Genomic DNA, 16,095 nt, shown 5'->3' with positions numbered 1-16,095 from the left:
TTTTTCCCATTTTACATAGAAGGTTCTCAGTATTTGAAGGCTATTATTATTTATATTTTTCACACCAGTGCACCCTTTTATTGGTATGGATACTTGAGAATTCACTCCTTATTCAATAAATATTAATGAAGCACCAACTATCTGGTAATTTAAGGTAAGATTTCTCCCTCCAAACCTTGTATTTCTCCCTCCAAACCTAATATTTTACTGAGTTTTAAATATGTTTAATAAGTTTTAAATGTTTGAAGCAATAACTTCAACATGTTTTTTTGATTAGACATAATTCATGCACTTATATAAACATTTCATAAATAGAAAAACCATGGACAGAGTGTTTATCCCCTAAACCAATTATTTAAATGTATTATTTGCATGTCTTCAAAACAGTTAATGCTACTAAATAGGTAGATAGGGCTCTGGAGATTATGAGAGAATGAGGGAACATTTTAAAATGCTCTTTACTATCCCTCCTCTTGTCTTCTGTCAAACAAAGTTCCTAAAAATGCAGTCGATAAATGAGTTGCATAAAGCAGCAATCCTCGTGGCCTGTCATCTGCCTGAATCATTGATGGGGACATTGGAAGGTTTAAAAAAGTTATTAACATTAATGCTAAAGTGTTGACAGCTGTAAAGCAAATTCTGGCAGTGGATTCAAATAAATTTCATCATACCAAGTGGGAAACTCTTGAGGTTTTGCTCATGTACTTCCCAACATTGAAACGAGACTAAGAAATTCAGCCATAACAGCAGCCTGTTAAACATGAAGAGGAAAAGATGCACATGTACTACTCTCTTCATATGCCTAGAATAGCCTGGTAGGTAGCGCAAGGCCCTGTGAGGGTTAGGAAAGTTCTTCCCTAGTATATTAGGGGGAGTAGAATCATGCTGCTTAAAAAGTGAAGAAGTAATGGTAGGACTCTTGTAAAGGTAGACTTGCCTGTGCGTTGGGGATGAGGGAATGCAGAGATGTGAGCAAGGGTGGGGAGAACTCAGTCTATTCTACAGAAAGACCTCAACAACCTTGAAATGGCTGAAGGTCAGCATTCACACCTCCCCACTTTTACTTGAGTGGAGAATAGCTAGATTAAATTATCCTCCATCTATTTATTTGGCCTTTGTTGAGCTCCACTGTGTGCCAGGTGCTGCCATATCTTGGTTATATAAAGAGGAAGCTGTCTTTGGGGTCTGACCTTGAAAGTGTGCTAGAGAGAAACAGACTTGGAAATAACACCTGGGGAAGGTAATTGTCTAGTGAAGATGTGTAACATTTATTGCTAATCACCCTGTCTCCACAGTCCTTCTGTCTTTTGTTAAAAGCATGTCATATTGTTCCTATCAGATCCTAACAGATGGGATTTCAAATCCAGTTTGTGGAATTCCAGGCACCAATAACCCACTATGGTTTGCAAGAGTTGTCCCAAGACAGAACTGTAGTGAGAGACCAACTGGACTAATGTTTTGATTCAGAGGCGGCCATTCTGTTAGTAATGCTGCCTATACAAACGGGTTATATATTAACACAAGTTGAATATATATGCATGTGTTTATTTATGTCTAGTTCTTGATATGCATGGATTAATATTGTGCTTTTATTCTGCATTTAAACTGTGTGACCAGGACAATCAGTGTTTAAACTTTCAACAAGGAAGACAAATAATGAAAAGAAACAATGGTTTTTTTGTTGCTCCCAGAAACTAAATTTACCATTGTTCTAAGAACTCAACAGATGACCCCACGATGTGAATTTAATCAAGTGGTGCCTTTGAGCAAAGGTATCCTAGTTGTAGTGGAATTTTTTTTACGTCTCCCCCTCCTGCTTACATATTCTCTTGCCCTTCCTGTGCTGAAATCAACAGCATTTCAGTATGATTAACCAGGTAAACAACGAATAATTCCAGTACAAAAGAAGCAGACCCAGGAAGCAAAAGGAATTATTTCTGACTCTTCTACGTCAACACACAAAGCCAAATATTTCTACCTCTTAACAGGAAAGTATTATTCTACATGAGGTGGCCTGCTTTAAAATATGACCCATGCCTGGCAGACTAGTTTTAGTTGGAGGCGCTATTGGCATAGGCCGTGAGACAGGGTGTGTAATCCTAATCTCCTGGATTGGACACACGTACAATTATGTTATCTCTGACAATTTAAATAAAAAGTTGTCACATCCAGAGGAAACCAAGTAAGCATTTAAATGGAGAGCTGGTTGGAACCAGAACATCCCTAAAACAATACCTTTCATTTTACAGACTATTTTTCTTGGTCCAGTTGAAATGAATTACCTTTGATTTTAATGTCTCTTTTGGCATTGACTGTGTATGTCATCTCTGTGAGAGAAAAGTGCAATATCCACATTTTTAGTTCCTCCTTTCCACTGCATCAGCGCTGTATTAATACCTACTCTGCCAAGTGCTTTACATGTGCTATCCTCGTTTAATGCTTCTGTCAAGCTGAGGAGGAAACTGAAGCCTGAAGATTGAAAAAACTTGTGAGGGTCAGATTTAGTTTTTCTCCAAGGTCCACACATAACCATTATTGCTATACAGCATAGAGTGGTTTTCTCTTTGTCCCAAGAAGACTCTCACTAGGTAAAATAACAGTGTTTGCTGCACCAGTGTCACTTCTAAGCAGAGAGGCTTTGTTTGGCACTTACTGTGGTTGCTAATTGAGCATTTTAGTTTCATTTGTTACTTTTTTTCATATTAAATTTTATACAAAAAACATTGATTTTCATCATTATTCAGTTATGCAAGGGCACTAAAGCTGTTCATGACTTTTCTGTGTGAATGCCCCATAGCGTGCTGTTATGTGTTGGAGTGCCTTCTGCAGTAAGAGTAAATAATACTTAATGTATAGCAAACTTGTGAAAATTAGCAATAGAAAATAAAAACAAAACAAAACAAAACAAAATGAAAGCAAGAAAAACAGGTTAAAGAAACTTGCCTTGGCCTCAGTCCTAACTTCAAGGTAAGTGAGGGCCAGAGAGGCGCCAGTGGAGTTGTAAGCACAGCTGTTTTTCCCTCTCATCTTTTTAAGGTTGGCTTCAATAAATGACTTCTTTAGTACCCACACCTGAATCATTAGGCAGCACAGATTTCTGGGAAGGCAGTTGAGAGACCACAGTATTTTTGCATCAAGAGAGAAGTGCAAGCTTATTCCACACCATTTCAAGAGATCAGGAATGGAGTAAATGTAAGTTCTTTCATTTAGCTAAGTTCTCTCCTTTATCTAAGGGCTCCTGTCTGTCTGGGACTAGGGTTGGACAGTAGAAGGACAGTGTAAATCTGCAAACCACCCTCAGGGATTTGGTAGGAGGGAAATGATGGAAGCCACAGGAAAAGGCTTCCTCTACCTGAGAAAGGGGGCAGGGCCTTGAGAGCTCCTCAGAATGGAATGGGGGAATTTCTTCACGGTCATGATGTTTTTGTACTCTGCAAGGCTGTTTACTAATAAACCAAGAGTTAAGTGCATTTGGAAAATGTTGGAACACCCAAAATAGCTGAAAAAAAATTCTGTTCTTCACTTACTGGACATAAAAACAACATGTTGGGGCCAGTAAGGTGCTGAAGGTACCGCGTAGGGTTGGTGAGAGAACTGAGATTTTACTTGGATGTGTTTTCACTCACAGCCCCAACAAGCTAACAGTATCTCACAAGGACTGGTGGTGTTTCCTGGGTACCTGGGATCATTTCTCATCTGTTTGACTAACTGGGTACCTCTTCTTTCGTAAACGAGGAGTGCTTGATAGAAAAGGAGCAGAGAAAAGCTCTAATCATCCCAAATTTTATGCTGCTCTCTTTGATTCCATTTTGAAGATAGGACATATTGTAAAAAGTGGTCCATTTTGTTGCTTTGATATATCTCTCCCCCTCCCACTTCCAAACCCTGCTGCTGGTCGAGTTTTTTTTTTTTTTCCTTATATATTTCTTAAGGCCCTCCATGAAACTGCCCTAGCTGGCTTTTTCAAACTCATCTTCATGTACTCCCTGACAGTACTTCCTGTTGCCTGATGTTGTCCTACCTTCTTGCCTTTAGTGCTCTCCTGCCCACTTTCTAGAGTGCTATCTTCAGTTTTTTCCCAATATACAAATTACATGAATCTTTCAAGATTCAACTCAAATGCTCACCCCAAATTCTTGGTTCATACAGTTCATAGGGAAAAATCATATATAACTGTAATGCACCTATTTGGGCAGAAGGCTTACTTCTTTTAGTAGCTTTTATGTTTCTTGAGAATAGGACATGTGCCTGACGGTTTTACATCCTGAGTAATGTTTAACATGGTTCTTGCCACCTGGTGGGAGCTGATGATGATTTGTTGATTGGCTGCATTAACTTCATCCTTTTGCCTGTCCTAAAAGTCTTCCCTGTGCCTGATTCAGTCTTTTCCTGTCTCTCTTTTAGAGGTTATACCTTTTGTAGTTTGCTTTTATTTATTACTTTTTATTTTTCTTTTTTTTTTTTTCTTTTTGAAAAGTCTTTTTTCTGTTCTTGCCTTTGCTCTCTTTGCCTGGAATTACCTTTGAGAAATGCGATGTCTTTTTGACTTTGTACTCATTTCCACTCTGACATGCAGGGATTTCTCTCCAGGTGGTCATGTTCTTTAGGTGACTTGGCCCTGGCGTACAAACCCACCTTGGTTGAACTTTGGTCTTGGAGTCCTGGTAGAGTAAAGGATGCACGTACTTCTGTCCTTACCCTGGTATATCTGGCACTTCTGTGCTTCACAGTCACTATTTTTGATGGTAGGACTTTGTCCAGTAGGCTTCCTGGAAAAGACAACACATGTAGATGCTGTGAACTTAACCTTCCCAAGACATTTTTTGGCTGGGAATTTTCTCAGCTTCTGTGGTTCTGTATACGTCACTTGTCTGCTTTGGAAATCCGGGGCAGGCTGCTGGTCCCTATGGAAAAATGAAACAAAAAACCTCTGCTGTCTCTATGGGCCTGCGGTGAGTGATAACAGTGATGATGATTCAGAAGACAGAGACTTTATTGACCAGAGCTGAGGACTAGTTAGTGTTGTTACCACCACCCCCTACCCCCTTTCCATTTTTTTTTTTTTTTTTTTTTTTTTTTTTTTTTTTTTTTTTTTTTGTGTCTCATCCACTTTATTTAATATGTCTTCAGGGTCATCCATGTTGTCACATATATCAGAACTTCATTCCTTTTTACAGCTGTATAATATTCCATCATGTATGTATACATTTTAACTCATTTACCTGTTGATGGATGCTTGGGTTGCCTTCACTTGTCGCAAATGTTAATAAAGCTGCTATAAATGTTGGTGTACAAGTATTTGTTCAAGTCTCTGCTTTCTCTTCTCTGGTGTGTATGTTCAAAGTATGATTTCAGGGTTATATAATTCTAAGTTCAACTTTCTGACGAACAACCAAACTGATTTTCAGTGGCTGAAATTTTACCTTCCCACAATTTCTGCACATGCTTGCCAACACTTTTTTTTTTTTTAATCTAATAGCCATCCCAGTGGATGTGAAGTGGTATCTTATTGTGGTTTTGATTTGCATTTCCTTCATGACCAATGATGTTGAGCAGGTTTTCATGTGCTTACTGGCCATTTATAAATCTTCTTTGGAAAAATGACTATCCAAGTCTTTTGTAGACTTTTTAAATTAGGTTATCTTTTTGTTGTTGAGTTGTGGCAATTCTTTATATATTCTGAATATTAAACACTTGTGAGATATATGGTTAGCAATTATTTTCTCCCATTCTGTTTGTTCTTTCCACTTTCTTGATATGTGTTCATTGATACAAGTTTTTAATGTTGATGCAGTCCATTTTATTTATTTTTGTTGTTGTTCCTGCTTTTGGTGTCATATCTTAAGAAATCACTGTCAAATCGAAGGTCATGAAGGTTTTGCCATTTTTCTAAGAGTTTTATGATTTTAGCCCTTATGTTTAAGTCCTTGATACATTTAGTCAATTTTTGTATACGGTGTGAACGCAGCGGTCCAACTTGATTCTGTTGCGAGTGGATATCCAGTTTTCTCAGGATCATTTATTGTAGACATCATTCTTTCTCCAATTAACATTTTTGGCAGCCTTGTCAAAAATCAGTTAGCCATAAATGTATAGGTTCAGTTTTGAACTCTCACTTCTATTTCATTGATTATGTCTATCTTTATGTCATAAACACACTGTTTTAATTACTATAGCTTTATAGTAAATTTTGAAATCAGGTAGTATAAGACTTCTAACTGTGTTCTTCTTTTGCAATATAGATTTGGCTATTTGGGGCCTGAGCCAAATTTTGTCACATGTAAAATGGATGTTTTATCTATTCTCTCACAGATAAGCTCTGAGAAAGAAATGAGCTGTTCGTCGAGTGTTCAATATAGTAGACCTTCAGTAAAAGGTAACATTAACAGTGTGAGCGAACACCGTATCTTTTGGTAGCCACATACTATCTGTTCTTACTCAACTGTTACTATGCATTGGTCAGGGATCAGTTGCAGAGAACAGAATCCACTCTGGCTAGTTGAGCAGAAAAGGATGTATTACAGCAGTATTTAAATTTTATTGACTGCAGAAATAATTATACCATATGTATACCCAGTACACACATGCATGCATACATATGTAATTCAAACAATTTTCACATTATCTACCTTTCTAACACGTATTATCCTGTTTTTCTATTCAATTTTTTAAATGCTGATTATAGCCCACTGAATTGATTTCATGATTCACTAACAGACTGTGACCCACAAATGGAAATTACTATATTGAAGGACATTAAATGGCCTAAAGCATCCCTGGAAGGATAGAAGAAACAAATTCTAGCCTGTTCTTCAAGAAACTGGACAGCCAAGAGAGCTACCAGCTCCAGAAGCACTCCATCTGTATAATACACACCCACAAAAAGAAAGCCTCTTGAGTCTAATACTAATGCATCTGATCAACAAAAAACAAGTTATACCCTACACCCTTATGTAAAGGAGTCTGGGAAATACAGTAAAGGAAAGCGCACTAGCAGGAGGTTGCAACAGATGTTGATAATCCACCAAATCTGCCTCAAATTTGCAATAAAGTGCTGCTTAAACATATTTACTCTAACTATGTACTTGGGATAGAAAAACTTAATGGGATAGGTATACATCAATAGAACTTATTTTATTTCTATAAAATTGCATTGTTTTTTATTTTGGTTATAGCCTACTATTGTTACCTCAGTGAAGGAAACAGATATAACCATAACTAGTATAATTTGCTGATAGAATGAATTTCAGAGGAACAAATCAACTAGATATTTCCAAGTTACATTTCCTTTCACAAACACACCTCTACCCAGTCAGCCCAAGGACTAGCAAATGAAGATTAAAAACAGTAACAACAATAATAGCCTAAGGATTCTCTTCTCACTATGAAAGAATCTTCAGATTTTCAAAATTTTGTTTCGACCAATAAAGAGAAGGGAAGAACACAGAATAACTTTAACCTCTCCTTTTTATTATCTTTTAGTTCAGTTTATGCAATAATTTACCTTTTTGAAAGAATTCGAGTTTACTGAATAAGACATTGTTTATGGTTCATAAAGCAATTAAAGCAAAATAAGTTGCTGAAGGGGTAGCATTTAGTGAATTAAATAATACACACTTTCCAAAAGATACACATTTATACATAAAATGAACTGAAAAAGAAATTGCTTGTTTTAGGGTACTAAAGCAGATTTACATACAACAATCGCTGAGCAGAAAAACACAAGAAGTTTCTATGCGATCCCACCAGAGGTTTCCTTGATCTTAAGAAAACTAGATTTTTTTTAGAGGTTAATAAGGCTATTAAGTTTACAGGAGCAGGAACACCAAAACATTTTAAGTAAAAGTGATTTTAAGGGATAAAAGTATGTTTTCCATTCTTGGCATAAATTTTAATTTTTTCCAGTGGAACCAAAACCTCCTGAACCCCTTTCAGTGACATCCAAAACTTGAACTTCCTCTATTTCTGGATAAAAAATGCGTTCACAAATCAGCTGTGCAATTCGATCACCCTTTTTCACTTCAAACTTTTCTGTGCCAAAATTAAATAACACAACACCAACATTTCCTCTATAGTCTTCATCTATGACACCAGCTCCTACATCTATGAAGTGTTTTGCAGCCAAGCCAGAACGTGGAGCTACTCTTCCATAACATCCAGAAGGAAGGGCTATCTGAATGTCTGTTTTCACAAGGGCTTTCCCCATGGGTGGTACTGTATAATCATAGGCACTGTACAGGTCATAGCCTGCCGCCCGCGCCGACCCCTTGGTCGGGGCCGTGGCGTGCTCCGAGAGCCGGGCAAAGCGGATACGCATGCCCCCCTCCTCCGTAGACCTGGCGCGCTTGCTGGGGGAGATGGCCCCCCTTTCCATTTTTGTGATCAGGTGCTGTTAAATCCTTCCTCTAGCAGGATTCCCATCAGCCTAAGTCTCATCAGTAATTTCATTTTATTGCCTTAATGATGATATGGTATTATAAGATGTTTATATGATCCCTGTATATCTTGGTATTTTCCAAGTAGGGAGGTTTTAAGTGATTCACTGATATCCCCCTCCCCCCATATCCCATTATTATTGACATTTAGCCTTGGTATAGTGCCTTTGTTACAATTAATGAAAGAAATTACAGTGTTACTGTTCACTATAGACCTTAGGTTGCACTAACTGTATTTTTTCCCATATACCACCCCATTTTTAACACCTTGTAATAATGACAGACATTTGTTCTCATTCATGTAAAAACTTTATTGTATTTGTACAATTAAACACCATCATCTTCTACTCTGGATTTTGCTGAGTTACACAGTTCTAGTTTTTATCCTCTAGCTTTCCTTCTGTTGACATTCATGACCCTAATCTTCCTCTTTCAACCATACTCACACTCAGCTTTGTTAATTACACTTAAAATATTGTGGAACCATCACACAATATTGTGCTATCCATTTCTGAACCTCTACAATAAACTTTATTAAACACTCTCTACTCCTTAAGTATCAGTTTCAGGGCTGACTCTTGATTATCAAATACAATCAAGTGTGTGGAGAGTGGGAGAGGGAATAGGATAATCTGTGCTCATTACATAATAAGATGTTTCTGAAATGTGAGTTTATGTGATTCTTTGATTTTTCCAGATCTACATTCTGGCTTTTTAGGAAGGTACCAGAGACTACTATGAATAAAAAGTTGGAACATTTATTAAGTCCCCTTCCTACGTTCCGAGACTGCCCTTTCTCTCTGTGGGGGTTTCAAACTGATGCTGAAACTCCTTCTCCAGTAATGAAGGTCAATAGGAAATTGGACAAGGTAGTTCTGTAATGTAATGCATTCCCTGTGTGACTTACAGAATTCAGAATCATTACTTTAAGGCACCCTCTGTGGAATGTTCTTAGATGACTTGGGAGGGTGTGGGACACCTTTGAAGATATTGATAGAGCTGTTCTGAAACACATAATCATTTATCTTGGTTTAGTGAGTTTATTCAGATTAATAAGGTCACGCCTTGTGGAAACACAGACCTAGCAGGCCTAAGAGAAGCCTCCTTTGCCTGACACAGCACACCTGCTGCTAAGAACCTAGGGCTGGAGTTGGCCTTACTCCACCCTGGGCACCTGGGCCAACTTTTTAAAAAAGCTTCATTCTCAGGAGATTTATTAGTTAAAATGTCCTTGTGCTTGGAAAGGGCAGGTAGTACAAGGAGTCACTAAGATGGTGTTTTAGTTGCTTAGGGTGCTTAAAGTAAATACCATGAAATAGTTCAGCTTGAACAGTGGGAATTTATTAGCTCATAGTTTTGAGGCCAAGAAAATGTTCAAATCAGGGCATCATCAAGGCCGTGCTTTCTTCCCAACCGGCTTTCAGGTGATCTTGGCTCCTCTGCCACATGACAAGGCACCTGCTCTCCCTTCTCTTCTGGGGTGGATGATCTCAGCTTCTTGCTTCTATGGCTTTCTCTTCATCTGAATTTCACTCTCTTAAAAAGGACTCCTGTGAAAGGATTAAGACCCATTCTGACTGAGGTGGGCCACACCTTAACTGAAGTAGCCTCATCAAAGGGCCCTACTTACAATGGCCCCACACCCACAGGAATGGATTAAATTTAAGAACATATTTTTCTGGGGTACAAACACCAGATGGTGAGCGGCTGCCTCAGAGCAAGACTTCCTTGGGACATCAACGTTTTCTCCTGTTCATGAGATGATCTGTAGGTAAGAGGTGTAGTGGTGGAAATAGCCTTGCTTTTAGAAGGCTGAAAGTACACAAATAATATCTTCTTTTAAAGGCGGCTTATAATGTTTCTCTGCCTGAGGACTGGTTTTTCTGTAAGGTTTGCTCAAGTTAAGGGTGATGATTTGCCACTTCATTCAGTGATTCACCTCAGTGAAAAAATACATTTAGCCCCTTCTGGATTGCCCAAACCTAGGAATTTCTTGCAGGAATCCTAATGAGATCTTTAAACAGCCAAACACAACTTTTGCCTTGGTATAGAGGCATACTGTCGATTTCTGTCAAAATAAATCAGGCTGCTAAGTCATAAATTAGGAAAATATTTTGAGACTTGTGCTTATTATTTAACGAATAGAATAAATAGCTGGCTTCAGGGAAAAAAGAAGACCAAGAACCCAAACCAATTCTAAATCAGTCGTCAGAAGATCATTTTGCTGTTTGCCAAGAGTGAGAATGTTCTTTCCCTGGAAGAGAATAAACCTTTCCCCTGTCCCCATCTGATTTTACTCTTCACCTTCCATCTTTCTTTGATCCCCTTGCCCTTGGTTGTCTTGGGTGGGGAGATGAAAGCCTAGGAGGAAAGCAGAGTGGAGCTCTTTCCATATCTGAACTGTTTATTTCCTGTCCCTCATCGTTACAAAGTTTCCCCTTACTTGGCTTTTATCAAGTCTATGAATGACTCCCTTTGTAAAGCTTATTGGAATGCCCCGTGGGAGGGATGCAATGCAAAAAATAATTGTATTGCATAACCACCCGAGCCCTTAGATGCCAGATAGCCCTTGGCACTGGAGCTGACCCTCATCTCCAGCCAGCCCAGCGAGAACAGGGTGAAGGGCTTTGAGGGGCGCCTCTGTCCTCCCCCATCACACCACGGTGGTGTCCTCTGTCCCAGCTCTGGGAAAGGGCTTATTTTAGATTTCTCAAATGCAAGTTTTTCCTCAGCCCAGAAGGGAATGTTCCCCTGTTGTTTTCCCTTGTATGATTCTTTCCAGCTGCCGTTTTTTCACAAATGTCAAGTTTGTCTCTCCTGTGTCACCTCGAGGCAACTGACATCCATGACTGATTATTAGAAAGGGCAGCCTTTTAGTTTATTTTGATGAAAACAAAAACCCCAGGAGAACTCTGTTACATACGCTGTATCTGAGCAGATGACACGTTGGTGTTTGGTGTTTGGAAAGATGAATCTAGAAAAGGGAGAGATTTTAGGATGGTAGTTGAAGGAGCCAAAAGTTCCAAGTCGAACTCCGTGGACTTATTACTGATGCTGTGTGTATCCTCTGAACCAATTCCAGACTTTTAAACTTAATACCAAAAGAGCCAGGCCAGGTGGTCACAGGGGTTTAGGGAAGGGCCCTCTTAGGGCAAAGAATCAGACAATGAACTCGTGTTCACCTAACTTTTTCTTTCTTTCTTTTTTTTTTTTCTGTGAAATCAAATTAAATCAATCTCACTTTGGAGAGTGTGGAAATGGTAGTGGGGTCACTGCAGTCTTTTGACTGTTTTGCAGTAGCAGTGGTGGTTTGTGAGAGGGGACTAGCTATGAAAGATGCATATGAAATAGCTCTAAAAATTAAATTTTAATTTCAGAATAGAGTTTTGTTTTGGTATAGGAAGTTGCTTACCACACTGGTTCTAAACTTTCTTTAATGGGTGTATTATGAATAGCAAAGTGCAAAAAAAAAAAAAAAAGTGTAAAGCAAGTTGAAAAGATATGGATCTTGGTATATCCCTAGAGTTGAAAAACAGAATAATATATGACTGTATGTACTAACGTGAAGAGATCTCCAAGGTGTACATCAATAGAGAAAAAGAGCAAATGTTACAATGAAGAAGAGAGTTGAATACTACTTAAAAAAAAAAAAAAAAAAGGCAACACACTTTTTTGGCCCTCCGATGAAGAGGGTTTAAGCAGTCCTTCAGTTCACAGCCCTCTCGTTATTGGGCTGGGAAGCTCATCTCACTGTTAACGCTGTTACATAATTTTTCTCTTTTCTTTTATCTTTCCTCCCCTTTACTCATTATTTTCCATCACGGTCAAGCTTTTAAATGTTTATGTCCATCTTTTAATTTGTATATGCTTTTGCATGCCTGTATTTTTTTTTTTTTTGTATTGAGGGGAAAATTCACATAGCATAAAAGTAACCATTTTCAAGTAAACAGATCAGTGGCATTTAGTACATTCACAGTGTGGTGCAGCCACCCTGTCTACCTAGTTCCAAGCATTTTCATTACCCCAAAATAAAAACCAGTCTCCATTAAGCAGTCACTTCCCATTCCTCCCTCCCCCAACCCCTGGCAACCACCAAGCTGCGTTCTGTCTCTATGGGTTTACCTATACTGGTTATTGCATATAAATGCAGTCATACCATATGTGGCCCTTTGTATGCATGCATGTATTTTTAAATCAACTTTATTGAAGTAAAATTTACAGAAATGAAATGCACCCGTTTTTAAGTGGACCTTTATGGTTTTTTTTTTTTTTTTTTTTCATCTTTGACATTTATTCACAACAATCCCATGAGGCAGGCACTACCCTCACCCTGTCTGACACGTGAAGACTGAGGCCCTGGGAGGCGGAGTGATTTGCCTGAGGTCGCACACTTTTGAATGACACGGCAGGCTGTGAAGGCAGGTGCAGGTGCTGCTGACCACGGCAGTCCTCGGCCTCTCAGATCTCTTGCAAGTGCAATTTCAGAGCCTGCTTTTTCCCCAACAACGTTATGCTATGTTCCCATATTGTAAAAGTGGCTATAAAGTTTTTTGTTACTTCTGTGTACCGTAATTGAACTATTTACCCTTTCATGGAATTACAGGATTTTTTTTTTTTTTTTTTTGCCAACAAGAATTACATTGAAAGGAACATTAAGGACATAAGAAAATTCGAAAGTAATCTATGTTCATTGTAGAAATATAAGCAAGCAAAACAAAGAAACTACAACGCATAGATAATTCCCCTCACAGGTAACCACTGTAAACGTTTTTTTGATATAGCTTTCCAGTCTCTTATACTTTTTTTTCTTTTTTAAATAAGGGGGAAAACAACCTTAGGATAATACTGCAAATGAAGTTTTGTAATAGAGAATTTATATAATTTATGCTGTGAACATCTTTTTTATCTATTTAATAATAATGACTTACTTGCTAAATGCTTAAAATGCAACAGGGACTACTTGAGGTATTTTATGCCTCTTAACTCCCATCCCCACCTGCGGTAAGCAGGGGTCATCCTTGTACATGCCCCTCGGGAACCTGCGGGAGGAGTCCCTGGGATATATATCCAGCTACAGGATACATGGGTCGGGAGGAATTTGTGTACTTAATTTGACTAAGTATTGGCAGATTCTCCAGAATGGCTGTGCTGGAGTCTGCAGTGCTACACTATAAGCTTTCTGCAGTTTCAGAGATACATATGTAAATACCTAGAAAAAGGCCCAGATGGATATACACCTAACTGGTATACATTGGGAACATCTATAAGGGGACCAGGAGGGAGACAACAGAGGTTACCTGAACCTTATCAGTCATGATTTTGATGTATTATAAGGAGTATGTCTTCCTATGTCACTTGTTATCATAATTTCTTGTTCAAAATGCATCTAAAAACATCTTTCACCTAAAAGTTTACTATTTTATGCTGTGAACATGTTTGAAATTATGAAGGCATGGGTTAAAATTAGTCATAGCACATGGGATGAGTTCTTTTTCAGCTTGGTTGTTTTTTGAGGCATGCTGTAAACAGTTATCCAAGTAATACTGGTAAGTCCACCTTAGAAATTTAATCTGGGCCCCTTACACATCAGATGGCTCAAGGATGTTAAGTGATTTGTCCAGGGGTAGAGGGAAGAGTGTTGGCCATGTTCGATATGGAGAGGTGATGTTGGAGAGAGTAGAAGACTTCTTTGGGAGGGATTATTGGTTAGAACTTTAAGATTGGGGAGGAGGTAGCTGCTGTTTTCCTGTGGGTGAGATGGGGAGGAAACATTCTCAAGGACAGTAAGTTTCAGTAACTTCCTTATGCAAACACTTAACTGAATGAATGTATTATTAGTTTGACCTGTTTACTAAGCACAAGGTATTAAGATAATCTTTTCCTTACAAGCTGCTTCTCTTTCTGTAAACGGAAGGAATGTGGTCTTCAAGTCATGACTCAAGCTTTCACCTTTTCTAAGGTGAGAGAAATGAAGATTCTGGATGGCTGAAGAGCACCTTTTTAAAGGTGCCATTCCACATCCCTTGTGGATATTAGCTTGAACTGAGATGCGTCATCCTTTCTATCAAGCCACAATGAATGATGATTGGGAAGTCACTTTTTAAGTAACCACGATAGAGTCAGACAGTTATTTACAACATCCTCTCACATCACTTTCACGCACTCCTGGATTGTGGGGCACAACTTGGTTTATAATAGGACCAGTGAATGTTTGCATGTGAATTTTACTTTCACAACCAGAAATAGGAATATTTACATGAATGCACCATGCAGAAAGATTTTTGTACACAGCTTCACTGATTGGTCATTTTCCACTCGTGCAGTGACTAATAACAGGTCTCCTCTGATGAGCTATTCAGAAACACAGGACTGGGCATTGATGTTTTATGAAGTACAAGTGTGTTTGTTTACGTACAACTAAGTAAAATAAAAAATAGAAATAAATTGCAAGGCAGATGCAGATATAAAGTCATGTCTAATATTTGGTGGTGTAATTCCAACCACCAAATATTACTCAGAACTCACTGGTTTAGATTAAAGTCACAAAGTGTGATTGAGAAGACAGAATCTCTGGCTTATTATATTGTTCCCAGGGTTGGTGAACTTTGCATAAACTCTAGGAACATAAATGAACCTTATAAACAGGTGTACAAGTGTGGTAGGTACCTGATGGATGTGTGCCGGCCGATAAATAATACTACTTCCTCTTGACTCACATGGTTTAAATGAAGGGTAGTCACTCAAATTGCAATGTGTACTTGTGTTGGGCAGGAAAGTTGAGCAATCCTTCCATGTTTAGTAACACTCTTGAGAAGAAATAGGTGGAGTGGGAGAGATAACAGCCACGCTTGGCCTTTTGGGTGAATCTAAGTTAAAACATCTGCATGACCATTTTTTTGCCCTAGGATATTGAAGCTCGAGGTTTTAGAGTTGGGTTGAGAGGAAACTGCTGTTTGTTGAGTGTGATTAAGGTTACCATTGAAAAAATGGATAGTTAATTACTTCCTTTTTTTTTTTTTTTTTTAAAACTCTATAATGCCTGCTCGACTTTGAGCACATTTTAGCTTTATTTCAGAGAAAGACAACTGCAATAATAATTAAATTGTATATCATTCTGCATAGATTATCTGACAAGAAACTTCTGGTATTCCCACAGAAAACAAAAAGGAGATTAAAGATTTTTTCCAAGTGCAGATTTTGGAGCCACAACAGTTTGCTATGTAGCAGATAAAGAAATGGGAGTGTGAGCCTTGATGTGTCTGTGCCTCGTATGATCCAGGAACTGGTAATGAGATTTGCAACACATCTGAGTAAGAAATTTTTATGAAACCACAACTCATATTTTCTTACATAGCTGTTTTCTGAGCCAGGATGTGCGGGCCCCTCTCAAGAGGTAGTGAGAAAAAAACAGTGATAAATAACCTTTGAGGTAAAGTTTTGATATTTGCATTACAATTATGTGGGCTAAAGTTTTTAATTTTTAAAATTGCTGGCGCTATTTGTAGAAAAGTATATTTCCCCTATGTTCTGAGTAGTGATATGATCCTTAAAAAAATGGAAGCACATTTCTATGCCTTTTTTTAATCTCCGATGTCTTCCAAGTTGGTATGCCCTTGCAGCAAAGGTGGGAATTGATTTTTCCAATTACATTGGTTTCTTC

The 16,095-nt window shown here is 38.3% G+C and overlaps 2 protein-coding genes across 4 annotated transcripts in view; one reads left to right on the top strand and one right to left on the bottom strand.

Moving 5' to 3' along the window:
- The window catches only part of STK39 (serine/threonine kinase 39), a 382,860-nt gene that overhangs the window by 26,933 nt on the left and 339,832 nt on the right, over positions 1–16,095 (top strand). The gene's annotated exons all lie outside the window — the stretch shown is intronic.
- LOC119544660 (deoxyuridine 5'-triphosphate nucleotidohydrolase, mitochondrial) lies at positions 7,450–8,356 on the bottom strand. The gene has a single exon (XM_037850149.1). It carries the CDS (start codon positions 8,315–8,317, stop codon positions 7,892–7,894), a length of 426 nt encoding a protein of 141 aa, XP_037706077.1. The 5' UTR covers positions 8,318–8,356; the 3' UTR covers positions 7,450–7,891.

This window comes from Choloepus didactylus, chromosome 9 (genome assembly GCF_015220235.1).
Source record: "Choloepus didactylus isolate mChoDid1 chromosome 9, mChoDid1.pri, whole genome shotgun sequence".
Lineage (NCBI taxonomy): Eukaryota > Metazoa > Chordata > Mammalia > Pilosa > Megalonychidae > Choloepus > Choloepus didactylus.
The sequence above is the reverse complement of the archived record's forward strand: the minus strand, read 5'-3'. Positions and strand labels throughout refer to the sequence as shown.

Bases quoted from the DNA above. Each gene is read 5' to 3' on its own strand.
- LOC119544660 (XM_037850149.1), bottom strand. From the start codon at position 8,317: ATGCGTATCCGCTTTGCCCGGCTCTCGGAGCACGCCACGGCCCCGACC.